Below are 27,058 nucleotides of genomic sequence, written 5' to 3'. Positions count from 1 at the left end.
CGTGAAATAAAGTCCTAAGGAACAATTTTAATGCTTGCAATTGAAGAAAATCTTAATAGATCCCTTGATAACCCTAAAACCCCCTACAAACATTGTAAACTTTAAAATTATTGCATACCTACCTACATGTTCATTAGTAACTAATAAAATAAAATACAAAATGCTCCTCCTGAAAAGTAGTTATGCCTTTTTTAATAGTGTCGTTATCCGTAGGATACGACCAAAAACAAAAATCAATACCGAGCGTGTAATATATGTAAATCAAAGTGATTGCACATGGTATTCGCACGGTAGGTATTTTGGGCTATTGTAATGCAATAACTAGTTAGTTACTTATACAAAAAATCCAAAATTGGCAAATAATCCAATAAGGCCTCCTAGTATCCGGCATAACTGACGTTTGAGAGGTAGCTCGCTCCTCCGTGCAGCCGCGCAAATTTCATGATACGCCCTTGGTCCAGCAGCAGCTACTTACGGTGGTCCACCCGTTAGCTGCTAACGGTAACGGGTGGACCAGCTAACGGTTAGCAGGATTTTCAATTTTAATCTGGTCACACTCATACTTTCATCCGTCAAGAAAGTGTCCCTTACATGGCTATATGTTATTCGCTATCTCTATGGTTATTCGCTTATGGCTGACAGCTAAAGTTGTAAAGTGGTCGTCCACCAATGGGTCGTCGTCGTTGTTTCGTTTTGGCTTGCTTTTTTTCCATATAGCTACAAGTACAATATACTCTGTGTAGGTACCTATATTATACCTACAATAAATTAACGTGAAGTGACTTTTGCTCCTCGCCCGTTTAGTCATGCGATAATATTATTACATATTTATTCAAGTTTCTCAATCACAGAGTACATTGAATATAGGGTACTCAATCTTCAGCTAAGTTCACGACTGTCCATTTCATAATTAATTCATTCCAGTATTACGTATTTGTGTGAAGTGGCAGGTGTCGAGTGGTGGTGTGGTGTAGTAAATAGTGTTAGTGCTGGTAAAAGTACTCTGTGGTGCTGGTGGTATAACCATATAATGTGTTCTCGTTAAGCGTAAAAAACAGTTTTAGTGCTTTTAAAATGGCACCAAGTCTTAGTAAATTTACATCAAGGACAGATGTTAAAATCGGCATCGCTGCTTCTGCGGCTTTGGGTGCATGGATAGTTCGAAATGCTATAAAGTCAAGGTAAGATTTCAATGGTCTGCACTTTATCGTTTTCCATTCACCTAAACCTCTCTACTTTCGATTCGATTCCCTACATTTAATAAAACAAGGATACTTAAATGGGTACTTGAATCAGAGCAGAAAAAAAAACGAGCCCCAAGCACTTGTCAGTGATTAAATTAGTCTTATCACTAAATATTAATACGCGAAAATATTAACTCATCAATACTATCAACTGATAGATGTCCCTCATATAGGAACTTCATGCCTGTCAAATATTAACTAATCAGCTAAAATAATAATTGATTTGTTAAATTACTCAGCAATCGGTAATCGGTATGCATTACATTTATTGTACTTGGAATCAAAATACAGATAAACAATAATATTTTAAATATATAAAAGGAAAAGCTGACTGACTGACTCAATGACTGACTGATCTATCAATGCACAGCTAGAAATTTGGCATGCGGATGACGTAGACATCCAGCCATTACAACAGGTAGGGGTCCTATGTTATTATAATACATTTCAATGATATCCATCTCTTGCTTTCTCTCTAAATCTCTCCATCTATCTCTATCCATCTCTCGCTTTCTCACCATGTCTCTCCACATACCTCCGTCCATCTCTTGCTTTCTCACTACATCTCTCCATTTATCTCTATCCATCTCTCACTTTCTCACTACATCACTCTGTCCATCGCTATCCATCTCTTGCTCACTCACGTTGTGACATCATCAATTTCTGATGCACAGGTAAATCGAACATTGTATTAACTGCTGAGCTGTGGATATTAACAACTTAGACTTAATTTACACTGAAAGGGAATGCCTAGCTCGGAATGTAATGTTTTTTTTTTATTTTTTTATTCAGATACAAGTTAGCCCTTGACTGCAATCTCACCTGATGGTAAGTGACGATGCAGTCTAAGGTGGGAGCGGGCTAACCTGGAAGGAGTATGGCAGTTTTTATTAAACCCATACACCTTTGGTTTCTACACGGCATCGTACCGGAACGCTAAATCGCTTGGCGGCACGGCTTTGCCGATAGGGTGGTAACTAGCCACGGCCGAGTTCTCCCACCAGACTAAATACTGACTAAAGACTGTCATATAAGCTTATAGAGATTGTATGGGGACCAGTGTAGTGCCGCGACAGCACTGTGACAGCTGGTGACAGCACTGTTGCGGCAGCACTGCTGTGTGCAGCGTGGTTCGGAATCATACCTTTAATTGATCCTTAATGTATTGTAGTTTAAAAGCTATTTTTACTACTTGCTCCAAATGATAACAAAACTTTTTTTCAGGAAACCAAAAAATGTCAAACCTGGCCAATTATCACCGGAAGAAAGAGTACAATATATGATCAAAGACAAAGACAGAAAGGGACCCAAAGCTCAAGTAGACGCCCGGTTCTTTGCAGAACTGAAAGCACTATGGCACATAATGGTGCCAGGGCTGTGGACAAAGGAAAGTGCATTCATGGGGCTGATTGCTTTGTCCTTGATTGCAAGGACATTGTGTGATCTGTGGCTTATACAGCATACAACTTTGATTGAGGGGTAAGTTTTTTTTTTATAATTCACTAGCTGACGCCCGCGACTTCGTCTGCGCGAATTTAGGTTTTTAAAAATCCTGTGGGAACTCTTTGGTTTTCCGGGATAAAAAGTAGCCTATGTCACTCTCCAAGTCTTTGACAATACCCATGCAAAAAATCACGTCAATTCGTTGCTTCGTTGCGACGTGATTGAAGGACAAACCAACAAACAAACATACTTTTGCATTTATAATAAGGGCAGTGCCCTTATTATTATATATGTACAAGTTAGCCCTTGACTGCAATCTCATCTGGTGGTAAGTGATGATACAGTCTAAGATGGGAGTGGGCTAACCTTGAAGGGGCATGACAGTTTTTTTATTAAACACCCATTTGGTTTCTACACAGCAGCATACCGGAAATCTAAATTGCTTGGCGGCGCGGCTTTGTCGGTAGGGTGGTAACTAACCACGGCCGAAACCTCCCACCAGACCTGATCAAAGATTTAGAAACAATAAAATTCCAAACCCTGCCAGGAATCAAGCCCAGGACCTCCCTCTAATAAGACCACAATGTTACCACTGCACCAGGGAAGTCATCGAAAATTAAGAAAGCTTATTAAATCTTTTATCCAAATAGAGTCTGGGACTGTAGTAATAAAATGATGTGATTTTTTGTATAGTGGTATTTTATGGGGCTATGGTTATGCATTACTAAAGAGAATAATTTAAAAGTGGACTTTCCCATCCTCTGCAGCACTGTGGTATAGCAATCATGATTTTCATTCATTCAGTCACTCATTCACCTTTTCCTTTTATATATTTAGATTTTGTGATTATACTTTAATATTTCTAAAAATAAATCATTTAAAGCCTCCTGGCACAACACGTTTAAACTAATTCTCAAGGTTGTGTGAATAAATTGTTTTTATTTAGTAATAAGTAAGTAGGTAATTAGCTAATTGTCAGCATGCATTGCAATGAGACGCACAGGTGTGTTGTTGGTACAATGTCAGAAACCAAGTTACGTCATCGTAGTTTTCGCAAATTCAAACAACAATCGTACAAAGTTTCAACTCAATGCATGCGCAAATGCATGCAAATGGATGACATAGAGACATATAGTACGCGGCCAAAAGTAATGTACATCGGCCTATAGAATGACATTTCGGCTTTGTAGAGCGCTGTCTCTGTCACTCATACCTATATATAACGTTTTGTCGGTCTCAACGACAGGAACAACGCTCTACAAATCTGCTATATCCTATACTAAAGGTCGATGTACATTACTTTCGGCCGCGCACTGTACTTTGTCTCTTACCTCAAAAGTTTTTTTGAATCTATGTGCCCTGCCCATTGCCACTTCAGCTTCGCAACCCGTTGAGCTATGTCGGTTACTCTAGTTCTCCTACGGATCTTTTCATTTCTGATTTGATCACGGAGAGAAACTCCAAGCATAGCTCTCTCCATCGCCCGCTGAGTGACTCTGAGCTTTCTAATGAGGCCCATAGTTGTGGGCCTCATCATGTCTCGGATCCTTTTATGATTGGAACTATATAAAATCATCAAAATAGGCATTGATAAATACTCAGCCTTTAGTGTTCTGCATACAATAGCTGTTTAAACCCGATTTGAACTTTGATATAGAATAATAATTAGCAATTTAAAACACTTTTTCGGACAGCAACAAAATAACTACTAATAATATATTTGTGTAGAAGTTCCTAATGAATGTTTCATTATGTTTTATTTAGCTCTATTCAGAGCCAGACTTGCCAAACAGGAGATCAATTTATTTTATTTAATCTATCATCGGCACCGATTCTGTTGTCTTCCTCTAAACTAAATTTAGAGTATCTGCATCTTTTTCTTTTTAATATTGCTAGTCGGGCTCGCGACTGACAGCTAAAATCACAAGGTTTGGCAGGCTCTAAATTAAATTTAAAACTGTCAAACTGTGTCTGTCGTTTTCATATAATTACGTTATTAAGAAGAGGATGCAAACACTCTTAAAATTTTGTTGTGCTCAGAATCAGTACCACTGCTTCTATGCCATGGTTGTTTCTAATGACAATATTTTCTAAAAGTACATACTTAATAGGTAAACAGGTATAGGAAATTGTATTTCAATATTCATTGCTTATTCATAGCATTACATTGCAGTTTTATACTTTTCTTTGATGAATTATATTCTATAGTTATATTCATTTTTTAAAATATATTGTTTTGTAGAACATGCTAGGCTCATTAAATAATATACATATATACAGCACGCGGCAGAAAATAATGAACATCGACCTTTAGAAAGAGATAGCGGTTTTGTATATCGTTGTCTATATCGTTGAAATTCACAAAACGTCACATATAGGTATGAGTGACATAGCCAACGTAAAAGCCAAAATCTCATTCTAAAGGTCGATGTACATTATCTGTAACTGTATGTTGCCCGCGACTTCGTCCGCGTGGATTTAGGTTTTTCTTGAAATCCCGTTGGAACTCTTTAATTTTCCGGGACTAAAAGTAGCCTATGTCCGTCCCCGGGACATAAGCTAACTTTGTGCCAAATTTCATCAAAATCGGTTGAACGGTTGGGTCGTGAAAAGCTAGTAGACAGACAGACACACATTCGCATTTATAATACTAGATGGTGTCCGCGACATCGTCCGCGTGGATTTAAGTTTTTTAATTCCGTGGGAACTCTGTGATTTTCCAGGATCTATGTCCTTTCCCGGGATGCAAACTATCTCTGTACCAAATTTCATCGAAATCGGCTAAACGGATGGGCCGTGAAAAACTAGCAGACAGACAGACAGACACACTTTCGCATTTATAATATTACTTAGTATGGATGGATAGTATGGAAGTATGGATGGATGTACCATTTTTCCTATCTCAATCATTTGTTTTTTAATCTATAAATACATTAACAAGGAAAACTAATAAATATAACATACTTAATACATATATAATCCCTATTATGACTTAGTTTTCCGTCCCTCGCCTTATATGAGTGATATACAATAAGGAGTTAAGGACGTTTGTAGGTCATGTAGGACTTAGGAGTTTATTCGTAGCGCGCTGCAAATAAAAGTAGTTAAATATAATATGTACGGATACGTACGAAGCGATTTGCCTCCTCATTTCTACTCTACCTCAACTGCTGTGATTTGGAACACCCTTCCAGCATCAGTTTTCCCTTCCAATTATAATATGGGTACCTTCAAGTACACGTAACTCCGAAAAGTTAGAGGTGCATGCCCGGGATTAAAAGGCAGACGTCCACTAGGCTATCACAGCTATTAAACTTACACTTTAGCATTTACAATATATAAAATAGATAAATTACAAGTATTTAAAATATAGTTATCAAGTATGGATATGGATTTTAAAGTATTCTTTTGCAAAAATATTGAGCTCAAAACTTCGCCTAGGGTAACGAGATGTTATCTAACTTTCCTAAAGCCTGAGATTTAATAATTAGGTACACATACAATTCCGGTTCTGTTTGCCTTTCCACTCCTGGCCAATGAAAGTATGTAACACGTTTATGACGTAACAGTCGTATGATGCAGCAACAACCGGCCAAGTGCGAGTCAGGCTCGCGCAATGAGGGTTCCGTACTACAGTCGTATTTTTTCGACATTTTGCACGATAATTCAAAAACTATGATGCACAAAAATAAATAAAAATCTGTTTTAGAATGTATAGGGGAAGACCTTTCATATGATACCCCACTTGCTATAGTCACTCACTTCGAAAGTTGAAAATACTAATTATTAGTTCATGACCACAATTTTTTTTTTGTGTGATCTAACCCTAAATTCACGGTTTTCAGATTTTTTCCCAAATGTCAGCTATAAGATCTACCTACCTGCCAAATTTCATGATTCTAGGTCAACGGGAAGTACCCTGTAGGTTTCTTAACTGACAGACAGACAGACAGACAACAAAGTGATCCTATAAGGGTTCCGTTTTTCCTTTTGAGGTACGGAACCCTAAAAACCTCAAAACAATGGAGGCTAGAGATTTTTTGAATCTTGGCCCTTGGTCACAGAATCAGTACCCTTATTATAAATGTGAAAGTGTGTTTGTTTCTTGGTTTGTCCTTTAATCACGTCGCAACGGTGCAGCGGATTAACTTGTTTTATTGCACGGGTAAACAAGCTCTAAATCTACACGGGTTCAAAGATTTGTATGTAAAACCTCAATAGCTCAACGGTTAAAGGAGCGGACTGAAAACCGTTGCACTATTGTCGTACCCACTCCTAGCACAAGCTTTAAGCTTAGTTGGAGGGGAAAGGGGAATATTAGTCAGCAATTAACTTTGCTAATATTCTTTTTAAAAAAACCATTGAGTCGTACCTATAACGTAACGTGTTATGCCATAGTACATTAAATTCCAGGCCTGAAATAAAGCGATTACTGGCCGAGTATTATTGGAAGGCCGAGGCGAAGCCGTGGACTTCTCAAATGATTTTTAAAGGCCGAGGAGAGTCCTTTTAAACTAAACGAGGTTGGTAATCGCTGATTTCGGCCGAGAATTGTATGTAGTACTTTTCTTCCAATTGCGAGGAAACAATAAAAAAATAATAGAAGAAACAAAATTTTAATTCATATGATGTATATTGTATATTCTATTATGTACCAGTAAAAAAACCAAAAAAAAAAAAAAAAATTCAATAATACTCGCTTTATTTCAGGCCTGGAATGTAATGTACTATTAAAACGAACAGCATGATAATAAATCATACCTATGAGTTATGACTATATTTATAACATCCATGTCTTATGAAACGTAATTATTTATCAACTACTTTATGCTCGCGACTTCGTCCGCGTGGACTACACTTTAAAACCCCTATTTCACCGGGTTGAATTTTCAAAGATCCTTTCTTAGCGGGTGCCTACGGTCATAATAGCTATTTGCATGCCAAATTTTAGCCCGATCCTTCCAGTAGTTTGAGCTGTGCGTTGATAGATCCGTCAGTCAGTCAGTCATCTTTTCTTTTTATATATTTAGAATACCTACATTGAGGTGATAACATAACAGAAACAGGATACACTTTAGTCTTGACTTAAGTTATTAATATGCGAAGTAATATAATACTATATAGTAATATATATACTATACTGTATAGTAATAGTATATTAGTAATAGTATATTAGTAATATATTTTTGATATGTATTTAAAATTATGTAGTAATTTCCTTGAAGTGTAGGTAAACACTAAAAAAATTATAAAAAATATAATAAAATTTTAATATGTACTTTAAAAAAAACTTATAAAAAAATAGCAACCTAACACTATTATCATGGTTATCTAATATTTTGAACCGTTTGTTTCAGATCCATAATCACAATGAACCTCGGTGATTTCAGAATGCTTTTAGGAAAATTCTTTATGGCCATGCCAATGGTATGTACCTACCTATTTTTTGTTATATTAAGTTGGCTTTAACCAGGCTTTAGCGATAAAAAACCGGCCAAGTGCGAGTCAGACTCGCGCACTGAGGGTTCCGTACTACAATCGTATAATTTAAAATGGTTATTACACTTAAATCCAACAAAAGGCGTGGATTTTACGCATTTTGTAAGACCCTCTATTTACTGAGAAATAATTTATTTTTGATGTAGTCAAATACCCAATTAATTGTCTTTCATCTTTTTCAGATATCGCTAGTCAATAATGTTCTTAAGTGGAGTATAGGAGAGGTGAAACTGCGGTTGCGTACTAACCTCTCACTGCATTTGTATCAACAATATTTGAAGTGAGTACCTATTATATACCCTATCCGCGGAAAGAAGTTAGTAGGTAGCGCTCTCTCTTTTACGTAATCCCATACAAATGATAGAGGCACTAATCTCAGTGGGCGTTAACCATTTTGAGTCACCAACCAATCCATTTAATAGTGCGAATCTTAGGTATTTCCGTCCATATTTAAAATGGCCGCCAAACAGAACAGCTGTTTTGAAGCTGCCATCTTTTATATTGCAGTTACGTGCCATAGACTAGAAGCTCAAAACAACTAAATTCTAACATTACTTTTTCATTTATTATTTAATCGTAATATCTGCCAGAACTATTTCACAACGTCAAAGAAGAAAAAGAATAATAAGACAAAACTACTTAATTACCTAAGTCTATTTTGAAAAGGTACTAAAATAAGAACAAAGATACAAAGGTACGAACATGACCATAAAGTTCGATTTTCATACATTTCATACACTTCTGGCAATGCTTAAGGGCGTTTGTGCACTCATCAGTATTCGGTTCGTATTCGTGTTTTTTATGTAAGCAAAAACACGGCGATCTGTTTTTTTGCTTACATAAAAACGAATACGGATAAGTGCACAAACGCCCTAAGGTTTTACTTCAATCGCTATAACGTTTTTTCATCATTTTTGCAGGGGTTTCACATACTACCAACTGACGAACTTGGACAACCGGATATCCAATGCGGACCAGCTGCTCACCACGGATATCGACAAGTTCTGCGACACCGTCATCGACCTCTACAGCAACATCAGCAAGCCGATGCTGGATATATCCATTTACTTGTACAGACTCACCGTTAACTTGGGAGCCTCGGTAAGACACTTCTAGACGTTTCACATACTATCAAGTGACTAACTTGGACAATCGGATATCTACCAAGTGACTAACTTGGGACAGCTGGATATCCAATGTGGACCAACACACCACGGATATCGACAAGTTCTGCGACACCGTCATAGACCTCTACAGCAACATAAGCAAGCCGATGCTGGATATATCCATTTACTTATACAGGCTAGCTGTTAACTTGGGAGCCTCGGTAAGACATTTCTAGAGGCTTGACATACTACCAAGTGACTAACTTGGACAACCTGATATCTAATAAGTGACTAACTTGGACAACTATATATCGACAAGTTCTGTAACACCGTCATCGACCTCTACAGCAACATCTGCAAACCGATGCTGGACATATCCATTTACTTACAGACTCACTTGCACAAGCCTTGGAAAGTCTTTTTTACATGACTGCGCGATAGCAAAGACAGATTTATGTCTTTTACGGTACGACCCCGGTACGACAGATAGATTGAATATTAAAACCCGACGTAAATCGTTGAGCGATTGTGTATCTATCATTTGATTTAATGTTTTAGGTTATTATTATAAACGCATTTTTTCCGTTACAGACACCCGGCATAATGATGGCCTACCTGTTCTTCTCTGGCATATTCCTCACGTATCTTAGAAAACCAACAGGTAATTTAAAAAAATATATATTCATCCTCAGAACAAGGACTATTAGAAGTAGCCCTATTGTGACACTTACTGTTAGAGCGAGATAGCTAAATGCATTTAAGCTCTTGTTAGAACGTGACAAAATGATTATGTTTTGTCCTTATCACCGTGGCCACTTTTTTTTGTTAGCCAAAATGTATTTGTACTGGACATAACTGTGTATTCATCAAATGTCTTGACCAAGGTTTTTAGTTAGTTTTTCATTTGATCATGTTCGTGATAAAGGTTGCTATGTAGCAAAAACATGAGTTTTGATAAATTCCCACGTTTTTTCAATAACTGAAAAACTACATTATGCAATTATGCGGTTTTTAGAGTAAATTTAAAGAATTACCCCTGATAGGTCAAGGTAACCATAATATAGCATTGTAGTTGAGATCTAGTTCATAAGACAAGTGCAAGTAATCCTTATCCTACTAATATTATAAATGTGAATGTGTGGATGTTTGGATGTTTGTTACTCAATCACGCAAAAACGGCTGAACGGATTTGGATGAAATTTGGAATGGAGATAGATTATACCATGGATTAACACATAGGCTACTTTTATCCCGAAAAATCAAAGAGTTCCCGCGGGATTTTGAAAAATGTAAATCCACGCGGATGAAGTCGCGGGCATTAGCTAGTATAAATATAAATAATAATGTCAACTGGTATGACTGAGATTCCTACACTGGCTGGGCAAGCTGCTGATAATCCTCAAACAATTGCACATATTTTATTAAATATAGCTAAGAAACTTGTCGATTATACAGGCTTTCGAATAAAAGAATTCGCATTCAAATCAGTCGATCCGTTTGAGAGATACCAGACACATAAAGGATAACTGATAATCGAAAAGAGTAATTTATTACCTATTTTAAATAAATTATTTGACTTGACTTTGACTTGACACACTTATAACTAACTCCTCTCTGTTTGCGTCGGGGGTTAAAAAGGACGGCCGGCCGGCTGACTAAGCTAGCTAAGACAAATTCATAACCTTATTAATTATTTCTAGCTCGAATGACCGTACAAGAACAAAAATTAGAAGGTGAATTCAGATACGTCAATTCGCGACTCATCACAAACTCGGAAGAAATCGCCTTCTATCAAGTAAGTGAAAAATATTCGTACAAAATTAATCTTTCATACCTAATAAACGCGTTATACACATCGTAAAACGCGTAAGTATTGTTCGCGACAGGTCGAAATGGTAATCGGGGTATGAGGAGAGTTGTGTGTGTGTGGGGGTGGGAGAGGGGGGGGGAGGCACACCTCACTGGTAAAATTTCATTGTTTTTCTTCTGTGACTTCGCTGAGCACATAAAGAATTACAGAGCTCTTATTTCACGCATCTCGCTGTTCATCTCGGAATTCGCTTAAAATTAAGTTTACTACTGTCGTTGCTTGTAGTTTTTGTATTGAAAAATATGAGTTCAGTTGCCTGTTCGTCACGTGTAAAAATATAATAACCTACCACCCACCTACGCGACTGTTGCAGTCAGATGTGCAGCATCATCATCATCAACCGATAGACGTCTGCTGGACATAGATCTCTTGTAGGGACTTCCACACGCCACGGTCTTGCGCCGCCTGGATCCAGCGGCTCCCTGCGACTCGATGTCGTCCGTCCACCTAGTGGGGGGCTTCCAACACTGCGTCCAGTGCGAGGTCGCCATTCCAGCACCTTGGGACCCCAACGTCTATCAGTTTTACGAACTATGTGCCCTGCCCATTGCCACTTCAGCTTCGCAACCCGTTGAGCTATGTCGGTTACTCTAGTTTTCCTACGGATCTCCTCATTTCTGGTTTGATCACGTAGAGAAACTCCAAGCATAGCTCTCTCCATCGCCCGCTGAGTGACTCTGAGATTTCTTATGAGGTCCATAGTTGGCGACCATGTCTCGGATCCATATGTCATCACTGGCAACACGCACTGTTCGAAGACTTTGGTCTTCAAGCACAGAGGAATTTTGGACAAGAAGACATTTCGAAGCTTCCTGAACGCTGCCCAACCGAGTTGGATTCGGTGGTTGACCCCTTTCTCGAAATAGATGTGCATAGCGCCATTCAATATCATGGGGGGCGAACACCGCACAGCTGACGTTCCCGCTTAGTCGCTTCGGTCGCGCAGGTTTGGATGATGCTGAAGACAATGATTGTGATGTACAGGGCAACCATCGCGAGCAGCTGACGATATTGGCGAGCTTCTACAAGCTGACGCGGCACCTGAGGAACTTCCTCAACTTCCGAGTTGGCATGGGCTTCATCGACAACATCGTGGCTAAATGTGAGTTCTTTGATACAATCATTACCCGCTATCTTATTTTTTTTTTTTTTTTTTAAAGAATATTAGCCATGTTAAATGACTAATATTCCCCTTTCCTCTCCAACTAAGCGTCAGGCTTGTGCTAGGAGTAGGTACGACAATAGTGCAACGGGCGGGGTTTGAACCGTCGACCTTTCGGTTTTCAGTCCACTCCTATACCGGTTGAGCTATTGAGGCTCTAAATTAATTTTATTTTTAACTTCGACAAAGAATTGTTGTAATTTCTTTTAATTCTTCTATAGGCGGCCTTATCGATATTTTAGCGATAAGGCCGCCTATTGTACATGCTGTATTTGTTATATGTCTATTGTTTTTGTTTTGGTGTACAATAAAGCATATTTTAGTTACTTTTACTTACTTACTATCTTCATTTATTAACTTTGTTATTAATTGTTCCTTGTTTTTAATGTTAATTCAGTAATAGTGGTACTGATTCTGAGCACAACCTAATTTTAGAGTATTCGCATCCTCTTCTTACTAATGTAATATGAAAAGGACAGACACAGTTTGACAGTTTTAAATTTAATATTTAGATGGTAAAACCCGTGATTTTAGCTCACAGTCGCGAGCCTACTGTTTAAATTTGTGGTGTGCACTAAAATTTAGAGTCTTTAAATGTAAAGTTCATGTTCTGTCCCTTTTTAGCATTTTTAAAAAGAAAAGGATGCAGTTGATTCTCTAAATTTAGTTTAGAGAAAGACAACGGAATCGGTCCATTGTTTATTTATATTTTTTTATGATATGCAGGCAAGATGTAATGCGCAGAAGTATGCATTGAGGGTCAAACCTCTGTGGTATTTTTTGCAATGCGCGCGCACGAGTTACCTAATATTTAATTTTTTACTGTATGTTGAAAAGAAATTAAAAATAAATCTTAGCAGCCATATCATAATCGTCATTATCCAGCCAGTTTGGCTGACTATGACCTAAATCCTTCTCATTGTGAGAGGAGACCCGTGCTCCCGATGATATTGAGATGGGTAAATATAAAACGGATTGTTTTCATACAACACGCTTGATGCAAAGTTTGGCCCAGAAAAACTTGAATGACCAGTCGAAACATTTAACCAATTGAATTAAAATTCAAGGTTAGAAAAAATATCGAATTAATCTTTATGATTGCATTGTTTTTTTGCAGATATCGCAATAACTGTTGGATTCTACGCGGTGTCACGGCCTTTCTTCGTCAGAGACCATAATTTATTAACGACGGGCACAGAACAGGATAGATTCAGGGTATGTATGTATGTATGTATGTATATACTTTGTTGCACCACAGAAACACAAATGACAGGTTACAAAAATAAATCTTAATAAGTAGGTACAAAAAGGCGGTCTTATCGCTAAATAGCGATCTCTTCCAGACAACCTTAACGCTAGGGAAAAAACGAACAAATGGACAATGGGAGGTGGTGTAAAATAAACCTAAATACCAATAGCTAAATAAACTAAACCATAATATGTATTTGTATGTATGGGTATGTAATTTAAACCATGAAAAAATCAGGTACCTACGTATCGAATCGTAGCACCCATAATACAGAGTGTAACCAGAACGCTGGCAAATAAATAGCAATAAAGCGAGATTTTTTCATATTTAAAGATAGGTATTGTCTATATATATAAAAGGAAAAGGTGACTGACTGACTGACTAACTGATCTATCAACGCACAGCTCAAACTACTGGACGGATCGGGCTGAAATTTGGCATGCAGATAGCTATTATGACGTAGGCATCCGCTAAGAAAGGATTTTTGAAAATTCAACTCCTAAGGGGGTGAAATAGGGGTTTGAAATTTTGTAGTCCACGCGGACGAAGTAGCGAGCATAAGCTAGTTAGAAATAAGCTGTGATAGCCTAGTGGTTAGGACGTCCGCCTTCAAATCGGAGATCGGGTTTCGATCCCGGGCACGCACCTTTAACTTTTCGGAGTTATGTGCGTTTTAAGCAATTAAATATCACTTGCTTCAACGGTGAAGGAAAACATCGTGAGGAAACCTGCATGCTTGAGAGTTTCCCATATGTTCTCAAAGGTGTGTGAAGTCTACCAATCCGCAAATGGCCAGCGTGGTAGACTATGGCCAAAACCCTTCTCACCCTGAGAAGAGACCCGTACTCTGTAGTGAGCCGGCTATAGGTTGATCATGATGATGATGATTATTAGAAATCAAATTATGCTAGCACACTTTCTTATGGTGGTTGTGTACAGGTTCGATCGATGTCTGAGAAATATATTATGGCAAATATAGTATGGGTCGAGGAAACTACCAAAAGCCAAAAGTGATGAACATCGATCTAGGAAGTAGACAGCAGATTTGTAGAGCACTGTCTCGGTCGTTGAGACCGACAAAGCGTCATTTGGGTATGGGTGACAGAGACAACGCTCTACAAAGATGAATTGTTATTCTAAAGGCCGATTTTCATCACTTTCGGCCACGTACTGAATATTGAATTCGGGTGTAGTTTCAGCAAGATGTAGTTAATTTTTTCACCGCATTTACTAAGGACATTACGGACTGAATTTTTTCGTATTCGGTTCCGACCAATACAGCAAGCACGCACGCATCCCAAGCACGATTCATAACTAAAAAGTGTACAATTGGGTATTTGACTCCAATTATTTTATTGCTTTATTATAAACTAGGATAAAAATAATGACGTAAACTGAAAGAAACTAATTAAATCGATCAAATAACAAAAAAGTTATAAGCATTTAAATATTTCTGATTAGACAGAGGTAGCGATATAGCATTTTGACGTCACACGTCCCTACTAATGCCATAGTAGCTTCGTGCTTTCATACAAATTTTCGTTTTGGGAGAAAGAGATAGAAGACCCCTCCACTCCAAAATTAAAATGCCTGTAACTTTGTAAATCTTTGTTGGATTTTAATATTTTTTTCAGCGTAAGTCATTATTTTGATCCTTGTTTATAATAAAGTTATAATATTTATCAAATTCAAAAGTAGGAAAACACCCAATTGGGATGATTACTATGTCAAAAGTGAATTATTTCAGCACTACTACACATACGGCCGCATGCTGGTAAAGATGGCGGAGGGTATCGGACGTCTGGTGCTGTCGGGCAGAGAGCTGAGCAAGTTAGCCGGCTTGACGGCGCGAGTGACGCAGCTCAAGAACGTTCTAGAAGACGTCAACAGAGGCAACTACAGCCGGACCATGGTGGAGAGGCACAGCAATGGCACTGGTGAGTTGACTAACGAACCGATTGCGCGGCAGGATGGAAGACGTCAACGGAGGCAACTACAGCCAGATTATGGTGGAGATGGCAATTGGGGTATGAGGCGGGGGGACGCCACGCACACCCGCACGTCACTCGCGCTCGCCCGCACTAGGTTAGCGCGGGGGCTGTGCGGGTGTACGAGGCGTTCCCGCCCCCGATTGCCATCTCGAACGTAGTCGTGCCATCTCTCGTGTATCTTAAAAATTGTTTTTTTTTTAGAAATGACGTAAGATCATTCGTTACCATACGTTTCCCTAGTCTACATTTTTTCTAAATTTTTGTTGTAGTTCCGCTCATGGCGCTGACGCCGGGCGCGGGCCGCATCATCTACCAGGATAAGATCATCCGCTTCGACAGAGTGCCGCTCGTCACCCCCAACGGAGACGTGCTAATTAAGGAGCTCACCTTCGAAGTGAAGTGAGTGTTTATCTCTTCGTCGACTGCTGGACATGGGTCTCTTGTACATTGTCATGTCACTCTTGTCATGGGACTTAGACGGGGGGCACACGATGCGTTGCGGCGCCGCACCGCAATGATTTCACCGTATCAGCGGGCACACAAGCGTTGCGGCGCCGCAACGTTGTTATGTCGCAGCGGCGGCGTAGCAGCGTTGGGCAGTGTCCTTCCTTGTGACGCATAAACAACTGAGCGGTGCCGCTCCGACGTCGCAACGCATTCACCCCTCCCCGCCTCGTCTCGGTGGTTGCAAGTCCGGTGCGGCGCCGGAGCGCATCGTGTGATATGCCACAGATATGTAAGACGCAGCGACGCCGCTCCGGCGCCGCAACGCATCGTGTGCCCCCGCTCTTACACACGCCACGGTCTTGCGTTGCCTGAATCCAGCGGCTCCTTGTGATCGTCTGTCCACATAGTGATCCAGCACCTTGGTATCCCAACGATTATCGGTTCTTCGCACTGTTATAGTTGTTCTATATCACGATGATGGTTTGGCTATGTTTGTGTGAGTGCAAACGTACACATTGTCATAATCACACTCATACTTATGTGACGTTTTGTCGGTCTAACTAAAGAGACAACGCTTACGAAACCGCTCTTACTAAAGGTCGATGTATAATATTTCTTGCCGAGTACTGCACTTCAGTTCACAACCCTATGGGCTTCTTTAAAACGGTTTTTTATCATCAGTACCCTTATTATAAATGCGAAAGGGTTTGTTTGTTGGTTTGTCCTTCAATTACGGATCGACGTGATTTTTGGCATGGGTATAGTTAAAGGTCTGGAGAGTGAAATAGGCTACTTTTTATCCCGGAAAATCAAAGAGTTCCCACGGGAATTTTAAAAACCTAAATCTACGCGAACGAAGTCGCGGGCATCAGCTAGTTTGCTATTAGATTTGACGCATTTTTAGAATAAAAATTGGGACCAAAAATTTCCTTCTTGTATAAAATATAGACAGATTGAGTGTTTAGTTTGCTTTTTAAATAAATTTTAAATCTTTTTAGGTCCGGCATCAACGTCCTAGTGTGCGGACCGAATGGTTGCGGCAAATCGTCGATGTTCCGCATGTTGGGCGAGCTGTGGCCAATATTCGGCGGGACACTCACCAAGCCGCCCAAGGGAAAACTGTTCTACGTGCCGCAGAGACCCTACATGACTCTGGGCACATTTAGAGACCAAGTAAGCTCTTCTTAGAACCGGCATCAACGACTTAGTGTGCGGGCCAAAAGGTTGGTCGGCTATGTTCCGGATGTTGGGCGAGCTATGGCCAATATTCGGCGTAAGAAAGAATTTTTTAAAATTCAATCCCTAAAGGGGTGAAATAGGGGTTCATTTATGTAGTGCACACGGATGAAATCGCGAGCATAAGCTAGTTATCTTACAAATTCAAAAATGACAATCAAAAAGAGTACAATGGTACCCAATTTGAATAAATTACTTTGACTTTGATTTTGATAGGTGATCTACCCTCAAACGCGAGAGGAAATGGTGCGTCGCGGAAGAACCGACGAGGAGCTGAACAGGTTTCTGGACATCGTGCAGTTGTCCTACCTCACTCAAAGAGAAGGAGGCTGGGACGCTGTTGAGGACTGGATGGACGTCCTCTCTGGAGGCGAGAAACAGAGGATAGCCGTGAGTAAAGTCCTTCTAACCGAATTAAAGCCATGCGTGCGTCAGTGCGTGCGTGCGAGTGTGCGTGCGTGCGTGCGTGCGAGCGTGTGTGTGTGTGTGTGTGTGTGTGTGTGTGTGTGTGTGTGTGTGTGTGTGTGTGTGTGTGTGTGTGTGTGTGTGTGCCTGCGTGTGTGTGATAGATAGCGTGGGTGGCCGATTAGAATAGATAATAACAAACTCCAGATATATTCTTTATCTTCAATAGCTGGGTGTTGTAATTGCACTTCAGTCATTATTGTTTTGTGTGGTCAGATGGCGCGCCTGTTCTACCACGCGCCACAGTTCGCGATTCTGGACGAGTGCACAAGCGCAGTCTCTGTGGACGTGGAGGGGCACATGTACCAGTACTGTAGAGAGGTATGTGATTTTAAAAATTTTTGTCATTCCGTAAATCAATGGCAAAAATACTATCGAACAACTAAAAATCTGTTTTACCACGCAAGTAAGATAAATTCTACGCCACTAACAACTGCTGTGACTGACTGACTGATCTATCAACGCACAGCTCAAACTAGTGGACGGTTCGGGCTGAATTTTGTCATGCAGATAGCTATTATGACGTAGGCATTCGCTAAGAAAGGATTTTTGAAATTTCAACCTCTAAGGGGATGAAATAAGGATTTGAAATTTGTGTAGTCCACGCGGACGAAATCGCGAGCATAAGCTAGTTTCTAATATAAAAAGAAAAAAACATAACTTCTCAGATGGGCATATCGCTGTTCACGGTGTCGCACCGCAAGTCGCTGTGGCGGCACCACGACCACTACCTGCAGATGGACGGCCGCGGCTCCTACGTGTTCGAGGAGATCGACACCGACACGCAGGAGTTTGGCTCCTGATCGCGTACACACATAGGTGTAAGAGTATCAATGAGACGCTACAAACTTATACTCTCCTGGTACAGTTCTACCACTTTCATAAGTTACGCCGATGTACCTGCGCAGAAATCTTAATCTTTGAATGACGCGAAATCATAGTCTTGCATTTCACGAAGGCCACTGACTCATGCTTGCGTTTAAGTCGTATCGGTATACGTAAGGTACACTAAATGTGTGCGTTTGACAGCGCTTGCTCGCGACTGATAGGTCCGACATGCACGCACACTTACGCAATGACCATGTAAACGACGTTACCACAAGTAAAGTTCAGTAGCCTTCGTGAATTGCAAGAACTGTACGGGTCTGTCCGCTATTTGTTGTTGCCTACGCGTGTTGTTAGTACGCGCGAATTATGAGCGAGATGGTACGAGTTTCTGTTCTTGTCTTTAAATAATATTAATTGTCGTCAATTAATAAGGTCTGTATTTCATCGGTGTACATTCAGTTTTAGTCGGCATGTTGCGCTTTTCTGCGCAAACGAATTTTGCCGATACGACTTAGAAAAGAGGTAGTACTGTACCGAAGTTGGTTATACATTTTTATAAAAGTTTGTTTACACCGGTTTGTTTTTAGAAATATTACAGTTAGCGTCACGATAAAGGAGCTCTGACCTGCGCAGTGGGTGGTTTTTCGATTTATTTGTTTTGTAGTGCGAAGGCTCGACAGCAGGGTATCTATGCCTGTCGCGCTATTGATTCGTTCGAGCTGATCGATACCAACACGCAAGAGTTCGGCTCCTAACCGAACTTAAAGATGTAAGGGTATCGATGAGACGTTTCAAACTTATGCTCTCCTGGTACCAATGTCGGTATAATATTTTTTAATGATTTATTGACGTCACGAAAAAAGAGCTCTGATCTTGAACCTGCGCAGTGGGTGATTTAATATTTTTGGTTACTGGTATGAAGTAAGACCCGACGGCAGCGGTCGGGCAATAGGTTAACTGATAGCTGATTGATATCTGCACCCAAGATTTCGGCTCGTGATCGCGTGCTTATAGGTGTAAGAGTTTATGTGACGTTTCAAAAATATACTTTCCTGGTACAACAACATTTTTCTCACAAAATGACAGTAATTATTTGTGCCGATTCAAAGCGCCCCACCGAGCGTACCGGGAAATAAAATTGACACTTTGTATCAAGTGGTCCGTATTGACATTATGTTGACAGATGTCGTTGTATAGAAGCAGGCGTTAATTTGCGGCAGTCCATGATATACAATGAACCAAAAGCTTAATTTGCTGTAATCCGCTGAAACAGGTCGAATCTGTATGATGCAAGATGCAGCATGCGAAATGCACCGGCCCGCCCTCCCACTGCTAACCATGCAGGAAAAGCAGCCACTCGGCAAGCAATACGCACCACCAATTGCAATTGTGCATTGTAAGGTCTACATCTTCTGAGGATGCTCCGGTGTCGGGGCGAAACGTGCGTCGAGTGTGTTTTGGGATTTGTGTGGTGCTGCTTGGTGATGGTGCGTATTGCTTGCGGAGTGGCTGCTTTTCCTGCATGGTTAGCAGTGGGAGGGCGGGCGGTGCATTTCGCATGCTGCATGTTGCATCATACAGATTCGACCTGTTTCAGCGGATTACAGCAAATTAACCTTTTGGTTCATTGTATAGACAGATATCGTCTCATTAAGTACTAATATTTAGTTCCGAATATTCTCACATCACTGTTATATCATTGCTGCTATCAGCGCCAAAATGGCGAAAATCAAGTTGCTTCAAAAACAGGTCGGCAATCACAGGTCCAGCAACTATAAAATAGAGGTCTGTGAATCAGATAGTCGCGACGTAATGGTCAATTTCATTTTGAAAGATATACTGAAGTGATAACAAAATAGTCAAATAAAACTTGGTCAAGTGCGAGTCGAACTCGCTGACGAAGGGTTCCGTACCACCGTACAAAAAATAACACTTATTTTTTAAATGTTCAAGGCGGCGATTTTGAATTTTTTATTATTTGGTGTTATAGCGGCAATAGTAATATGACGGTTTTACATTACAATAAAACCGATATTATGTGCCGAGAGGGAAAACATACAGCATTTATGTATGAAGAAGCAATTATGTACTCACCGCATATATGCGCGCTTCATCCATAAACATGTATATTCCTATGCAATAATGTAGTTTACCTTACCGGATATAGGGGCGCTAGTGTCTCACCCAGCAAGGCAGTGAGCCGCTGCCATCTTGGATGTCATAGTCTTCACCAGGAAGAAGTTCCTGCAATGCTGTATGTTTTCCCTCTCGGCACATAATATCGGTTTTATTGTAATGTAAAACCGTCATATTGATGTGCCTCCGGAAAACATACAGCATTTATGTATGAAGACGTGTTTGTTATCTGCTGGTGAAATGTATTACCCACAACGCTATGATGAATCAAAGGGAGTTAATCTGTCAATTGAATAACAAAAATATTAATCGTTAAGTTAGATCAAATAACCACGTCCCCTTCATTGTCACCTATTAAAGTTATTGTTATTTCTAACCAGGGTTAATAAGTTAAAATATAATGTCTAAAAGACAACCAATTTAAATGATTTATGTCTGTAATTTTGATAAGGATTACTAAAACTCAAACCGGACCATATAATGATTATATTGAAAAATAAGCTTCAGTTACTTTGAGATCTCCTCCGGGCAATAATGATTTCAACAAGAGTGTCTGGTAATCTCCAGTTACCACGAGATACGAGTATATCGTCCATTGATTGGTTATCTGTCCCCAAAGAAACTACTATTGATCCACTGATGAATCCCTGGGGATACAGGAATGCTGCCACATTGCTTAAGAACTGAACTGTTCCAGTGATCTATTACAGTACGTGATGCGGCTTCAGTTTCATTACAGTTGGTGATAAAAAGATTACAATATATTTAAATTCTTAACTTCATTCTGCTTGACCTATTTTCCTGTGTCAAAGACATACATGTAGTACTACTGTAGTATACTAGTACATTAATAGAGAATTATGTTTTCTGTTATACTATTATGTTTTGAAAGTGTCCATCCGTATTTATGTTAAGAGTGAGTGTCAGTCTTTGGGCCAAATAAAGTATATAATATATTTTTCCCGGTGACACAGACTTTCAGTTGTCAACCCTTCGTTCCAGGGCAACAATTGTCCATATAGGTTCGTCTAGATATCTCGGGAAGTGTGTGCTTAAATGAGAGCTTCTGTAGTTAGTGCTTGAGCTCTACCTTAAGGTCCTGTATGATAAATGGTTTAGTAATTTTGAGTTTAGCCACGTCAATAATTGCCTAGTGTCCACATGTGGATCATAGAAAGTTAACCGCCACCAGGTTTCGCACCAGTTTAACCATTTTTGATGTCTGGTAGGTAGGTAGGACAAAAATTGCTTCCAACAAGCACCTGTTCTTTACTTCTCGTATAGACTACTCCTTTATTTGGGCACCCATCCTCAATTTTTTCAGCTTCCGTGTAAATGTCTGGTGGACACTGTAATGTCGTGACATCTATCAGAGTCCCTGATAGGTTCTATAGTTCATTTGAGCTCTGCTTTCAAATCTTGAAGCCCAAAGGTCTTTCACGTGCCACATTTAAGTACACCCCAGCTGCACTGGTTCAAGTAAGTCAGTACTTTTGGCAATTAGTTTGGAGAAGAAAACACCCATGCTAAATTGATGTCTCAATGACCTGTTGAAAGCATCTATAACTTGCTGATCAATCTTTGCAGTCGATAAAGACATCACACCATCTTTATTCCCTACTACAGTAATCTGTTGTGCTGCAACCAAATCGATTTCGGACGGCGCTTGAGGGAAAAGATGACACTCTGTGGGAGGTTTTCCTCGTGACAGCCTTGAGTCAATAATGTAATCTGTTATGTGCGGGAGTTCGATTGTTAGAATCAGTAAAACCCACGACTTTGTTCATTAAAATGAACGTTAGAACGAACGAGTGAGTGAACGAATGAGTGTTCGATTGAACTAAGACTTGCGATTTTTACAGAGTTCTTGTGCTGTCTTCAATTGCCACTATAACTGCATAAAGTTCCTTCTATTGCTGTGCTATCATTTTTGATGCACTCACCAAGTTTCTGGCATTAATTTCCCGTTTAATTGGGCACTAAAAGCCAATCAGAGGCATTATTCGCCAAGCAGTGGATGGCAGGTTTTAGGTGTACATATTGGCAGCCTGAGACATGTGGTTCCGCGCCGCCATGTCATTCCCTGTTCCACGATTGTGGATTCAGCAGTCTAAAACATATTATCGAAACGTTTGAGGCGTATTTGGATCTGATCAGAATGTAGTCTGCTTCTGGGAGTTACTAAACTGGCGAAGTCTGACTGTCCTAGCAACCGTTGCATTTCGTGAAGAGTGATTTCAGATATTTTCAGTAATAATTCTCTCAAAGGTCTCGTTGATAGTTTTTTACTCTTTATTATGGGCAAGAACATTGAATTTTCTTATAGTCTGCCAACGAATACCCAGGTATTGTAGGTCTTGTGTGAGTGTTAGAATTGACTTTTAGTAATTGATCCCGATGTTGCTTAACTTCGGTGATCGGACGAGAACCGGTGTCTTCAACATGGTATGGACGTTGGCTTTTGGTAATTGATCCCCCTGCCCCGAAGTTCCAAGGACCTCACGCTTCCGCAGCGTGAAGGCATAACCTGGATTGGTCTTAGTTGACCAGAATTGCCAGCCCAGAAGTTCCAAGTGCCTCACGGCTTCCGCAGCCTGAAGACATAACTTGGATTGGTCTTGATTGACCAGAAGGAAGTCGTCTAGGTAGACTAGCACTCGACATTCCTTCGCATGCAAGGTTTCCGCAACCGAGCATGTTACAGGTGGGGCGCTGCCGCCAGACCCAAAAATTAGACAGGTTGTCCAACTTTTGTTGTAGAAAGCTACGAACCGGTATGACAAATCAGACGGGATAGTTTTGTTTCACAAATTTGTTTCGTTCTCGAGGGTCGAAAATCAGACGCATCGATCCGACGTTTTCCTTCCGCAGAAAAAGCTCGGAGATAAAACTGGGCATTTCCTTGTGAACCACTTCTACTAGTTTTGGTCCAGTAATTCTTGTGTCATTTAAGTCGTGACAGGTGACCAGGTTGCATGTTGCATTATTTGTTTTGTGGGCATTACCGGGGGTAGTTTCTTGTATTAGGGTATTCGAAATACCGTAATTGACATTTACAAAAACTGTTTGCACCAAAAGCTTGCCAACGATATTAGAATGTCATTACATAACCTGTAACATATTGTGTTGGATAGGTTTTTCGATTGTAGGCATTTATAGCTGTAATATTTATAAATATGGGCCACCAGGGGATTGCATAAACGCAGTGAGTGTTGCTTTATCCAAAAAGAACCTCGTCACTATTGTTAAAAGCCAATCCGGTATTTGACAACTAGTCAAATCAGTATCCTATAAAGCGTTAAAACACACGCTCAGCACGCGAGGCCCCATGAAACACTGGCATGTGACGTCACAATGATTTGACGTACTTTTCCAGCTTAATCAATAATTTAAAATGGTTATCACACCCAAAACTAACAAAGGGTGCGGACCTCACATATCAGATATGTGAGGTCCGAGAGGCTTCCAGTGGAAGACCCTCCATTCAGCCATCACTGAGAAACCATTCACTTTTGACATATGCAAATACCGTATCCAAAATTTCCTTAGAGTATTTAAAATAAACATCTCCATGAAAATTCTGTCTGATATTCATCTCCTGCGCCTTACATATTATATTATGCTATACATTCGCCTGTTACCCAAACAATTTGTAAAGTTTGTTCTGATAATTTTTAAGACAAAGATGATTTGCTGAATGTTATTTATTTATTTAACCATCTTTATTGCTAATCATTATATTCAAAAGAATAAAAATGCAGGAGATACTTAGACCAAAGGGCGACTTTATCATCTGAATGTTTCAGTCATTTATTAAAGGGGGTATCTGGATTCTTAACTGAGTTCTGTTTGGTATAATAAAGCATTGGTGGTAACGGCCATGATGTCCTCAGTGGGGCCAAATAAGTGTTAGCTATTGTTTAGTGAGTACAGTTCTCCGTTATTTTCAGTTTACGAAACCCCTCTAAATGAGCAATTTAACCAATGTCTTGTTATAACCAACATCTCGCCACGTGGGCGAGATAAAATGTTATCATTCGATTCACTGGCGTAAAATTTAAATTGCACTCAATTAACTTTGTACATAAAATAAATAGATTCAATAACCGATTATAGGTAACCATTGGGACTTTTCCTCGCCAAAATTTGTATTAAAGAAACCTAGATCCAGATTTAGATTTCGGTGTCGGTGTCGACACGTTCGTCAACCAAATCGCCATTTGTTTAATTTGGTTTCTCAATTAGCATCTCATTTGCATTAGATACACAATATGGTAAATGCATTATAAGATATGTAAGAAAACTCACCTGGTTGTATAACGCATCGATCCGAGGATCGATCGTTACCTGGTAATTTCTCGCCGTTTCTCTCGGGAGTCACTCTCAATCCTGCTCGTTGCTTGAATCGCTGCTGGATGTCGAGGTATCCCCTTTTTCAAGAGCCCTCTCAGGCACCAATAAGCGCGAAACACCAGATCGATTAGCTTACGTAGCCTATCGACATTGTTCGCGCACGTGGGGTCCAACCAAAATGTCCCCACGGTAATATTACGAAATAATAAGAAAATATATATCATGATCACCGTATTATCACATTTATTGCACTTATTGAAAATAATTTTTTTGCAAAGGAAGACGGATTAACGATATAATTTTAGATTCGACGCGCACGCGGCGAAAGTACACAACGCTATGTCATCCAAGATGGCAGCGGCTCACTGCCTTGCTGGGTGAGACACTAGCGCCCCTATATCCGGTAAGGTAAACTACATTATTGCATAGGAATATACATGTTTATGGATGAAGCGCGCATATATGCGGTGAGTACATAATTGCTTCTTCATACATAAATGCTGTATGTTTTCCGGAGGCACATCAATATATAGTTAAATTTTAGGTAATAATATCATCTTCATACTGATTAAGAAACCGACCAAACTATCGGCCGATAAAAAGTTTGTGGTCTGCGGGGACTCTAAGAGTTGTATCGAATTTGCTGGCACGGCGAGACTAGAGGAGATGGAGCCTTAGTTACAGGGTCTCGTTGGCACCCTTCGGGAACGGAACCCTAAAATGATCACAAAATTAAATTTTACGTTAATATTAAAACGGGTCTTGTTTGTGTTAGATTAAGCTAGGAATTTATTTGATCATCAAAACCGACCCATCAGATTTTAACATTTTCTACCTAATAAACTGTTAGTTCAATTTGTTTAGTACAATTTACATACTAAATTAAAATATTATAGAACCAATCTCTATAGTCAAAAATACAAATTATGTATACATTTTTCTACAAAATTTAAATATCCAATGTTTGTATTATTATATTTAAATATGTGCCTCGCACGCTAGTTAATATTTTTATCTCTAAAATAACTAAATTTTGAAAATTCCTCATAATATATTTTTAGGGCGATTACGCACTGCATCCGATCCGAATCCATGAACATATATTCCGAAGTAGTCATAGGACTATTTGCATGGTAATTGGTAGCTTACGCACTAGCTCCGACTTCCGTCATCCGAGTTCTCTCCGTCATCCATGAGAATATCTCGGATGTGCCTCGGATTCAAATCGGACGTATGACGTGGATATGTCAAAGAAGTCCACTTAATAGCTTGGGTTGCTATCAACGATCGGATTAGTGCGTAAGCAATATCAGAGTTCGGTCCGAGTTGTTTATATCCGTATTTTCACTGACTCGGATCGGATGAGTGCGTTATCGCTCTTAGGGAACTACGTACCTAATTAACGAATAACTATGTACCTAATTTTAACTCTGATCTTTTTGATCTGTAGATTGAGTCATAGTTGGGTCCGTGAAATGGTTTATATAATTTTATGGATTGAACTATAGTTTTTTTCTTATATACAAAATAATATGTAGATAATTACATATTATTTATCTTTTTGTTATGTATATTCCAATATTCTTAGTGATGTTTGTGATATTTTTGTTGATGCATTAAAAATACATGCTAGGTAAAGAAAATCATTTATTGTTGTTTAACTGCAAGTGTGCCCTGATGGTACTTAGGTCATAGGGTAGTGCCTAGTGGAGTAAATTTAGAGCCTCAATAGCTCAACCGGTAAAGGAGTGGACTGAAAACCGAAAGGTCGACGGTTCAAACCCCGCCCGTTGCACTATTGTCGTACCTACTCCTAGCACAAGCTTGACGCTTAGTTGGAGAGGTAAAGGGAATATTAGTCATTTAACATGGCTAATATTCTTTTTAACAAAAACAAACAAAAAAAATTACTAGGCTGTCATATAATTTTATATTTGTCACCAATACTATTAAAAATTTGTTATAAAACGTTTTATCACAATATGACTTTTCATATCAATCAAGTTAATAATGCTTATTTAAAGAAATC

At 39.6% G+C, this 27,058-nt stretch overlaps 2 protein-coding genes across 2 annotated transcripts in view; both read left to right on the top strand.

Annotated features, from left to right (window-relative positions):
* LOC117982633 (maltase A1-like) overlaps positions 1-27,058 on the top strand; it is a 306,078-nt gene that overhangs the window by 226,567 nt on the left and 52,453 nt on the right. The window lies entirely within an intron of this gene.
* On the top strand, positions 714-19,385 carry Abcd3 (ATP binding cassette subfamily D member Pmp70). Its single transcript, XM_034969001.2, has 15 exons — positions 714-1,181; positions 2,469-2,723; positions 8,045-8,114; positions 8,369-8,466; positions 9,107-9,287; positions 9,884-9,953; positions 10,993-11,087; positions 12,147-12,264; positions 13,442-13,539; positions 15,321-15,510; positions 15,834-15,963; positions 17,010-17,184; positions 17,464-17,637; positions 17,929-18,033; positions 18,381-19,385. The coding sequence occupies exons 1-15, from the start codon at positions 1,075-1,077 to the stop codon at positions 18,513-18,515; spliced, it is 2,001 nt and encodes a 666-aa protein (XP_034824892.1). The 5' UTR covers positions 714-1,074; the 3' UTR covers positions 18,516-19,385.

This window comes from Maniola hyperantus, chromosome 5 (genome assembly GCF_902806685.2).
Source record: "Maniola hyperantus chromosome 5, iAphHyp1.2, whole genome shotgun sequence".
In the NCBI taxonomy this organism is placed as follows: domain Eukaryota; kingdom Metazoa; phylum Arthropoda; class Insecta; order Lepidoptera; family Nymphalidae; genus Maniola; species Maniola hyperantus.
Note: the sequence above shows the minus strand (reverse complement) of the source record. Positions and strands in the feature narration are given on the sequence as shown.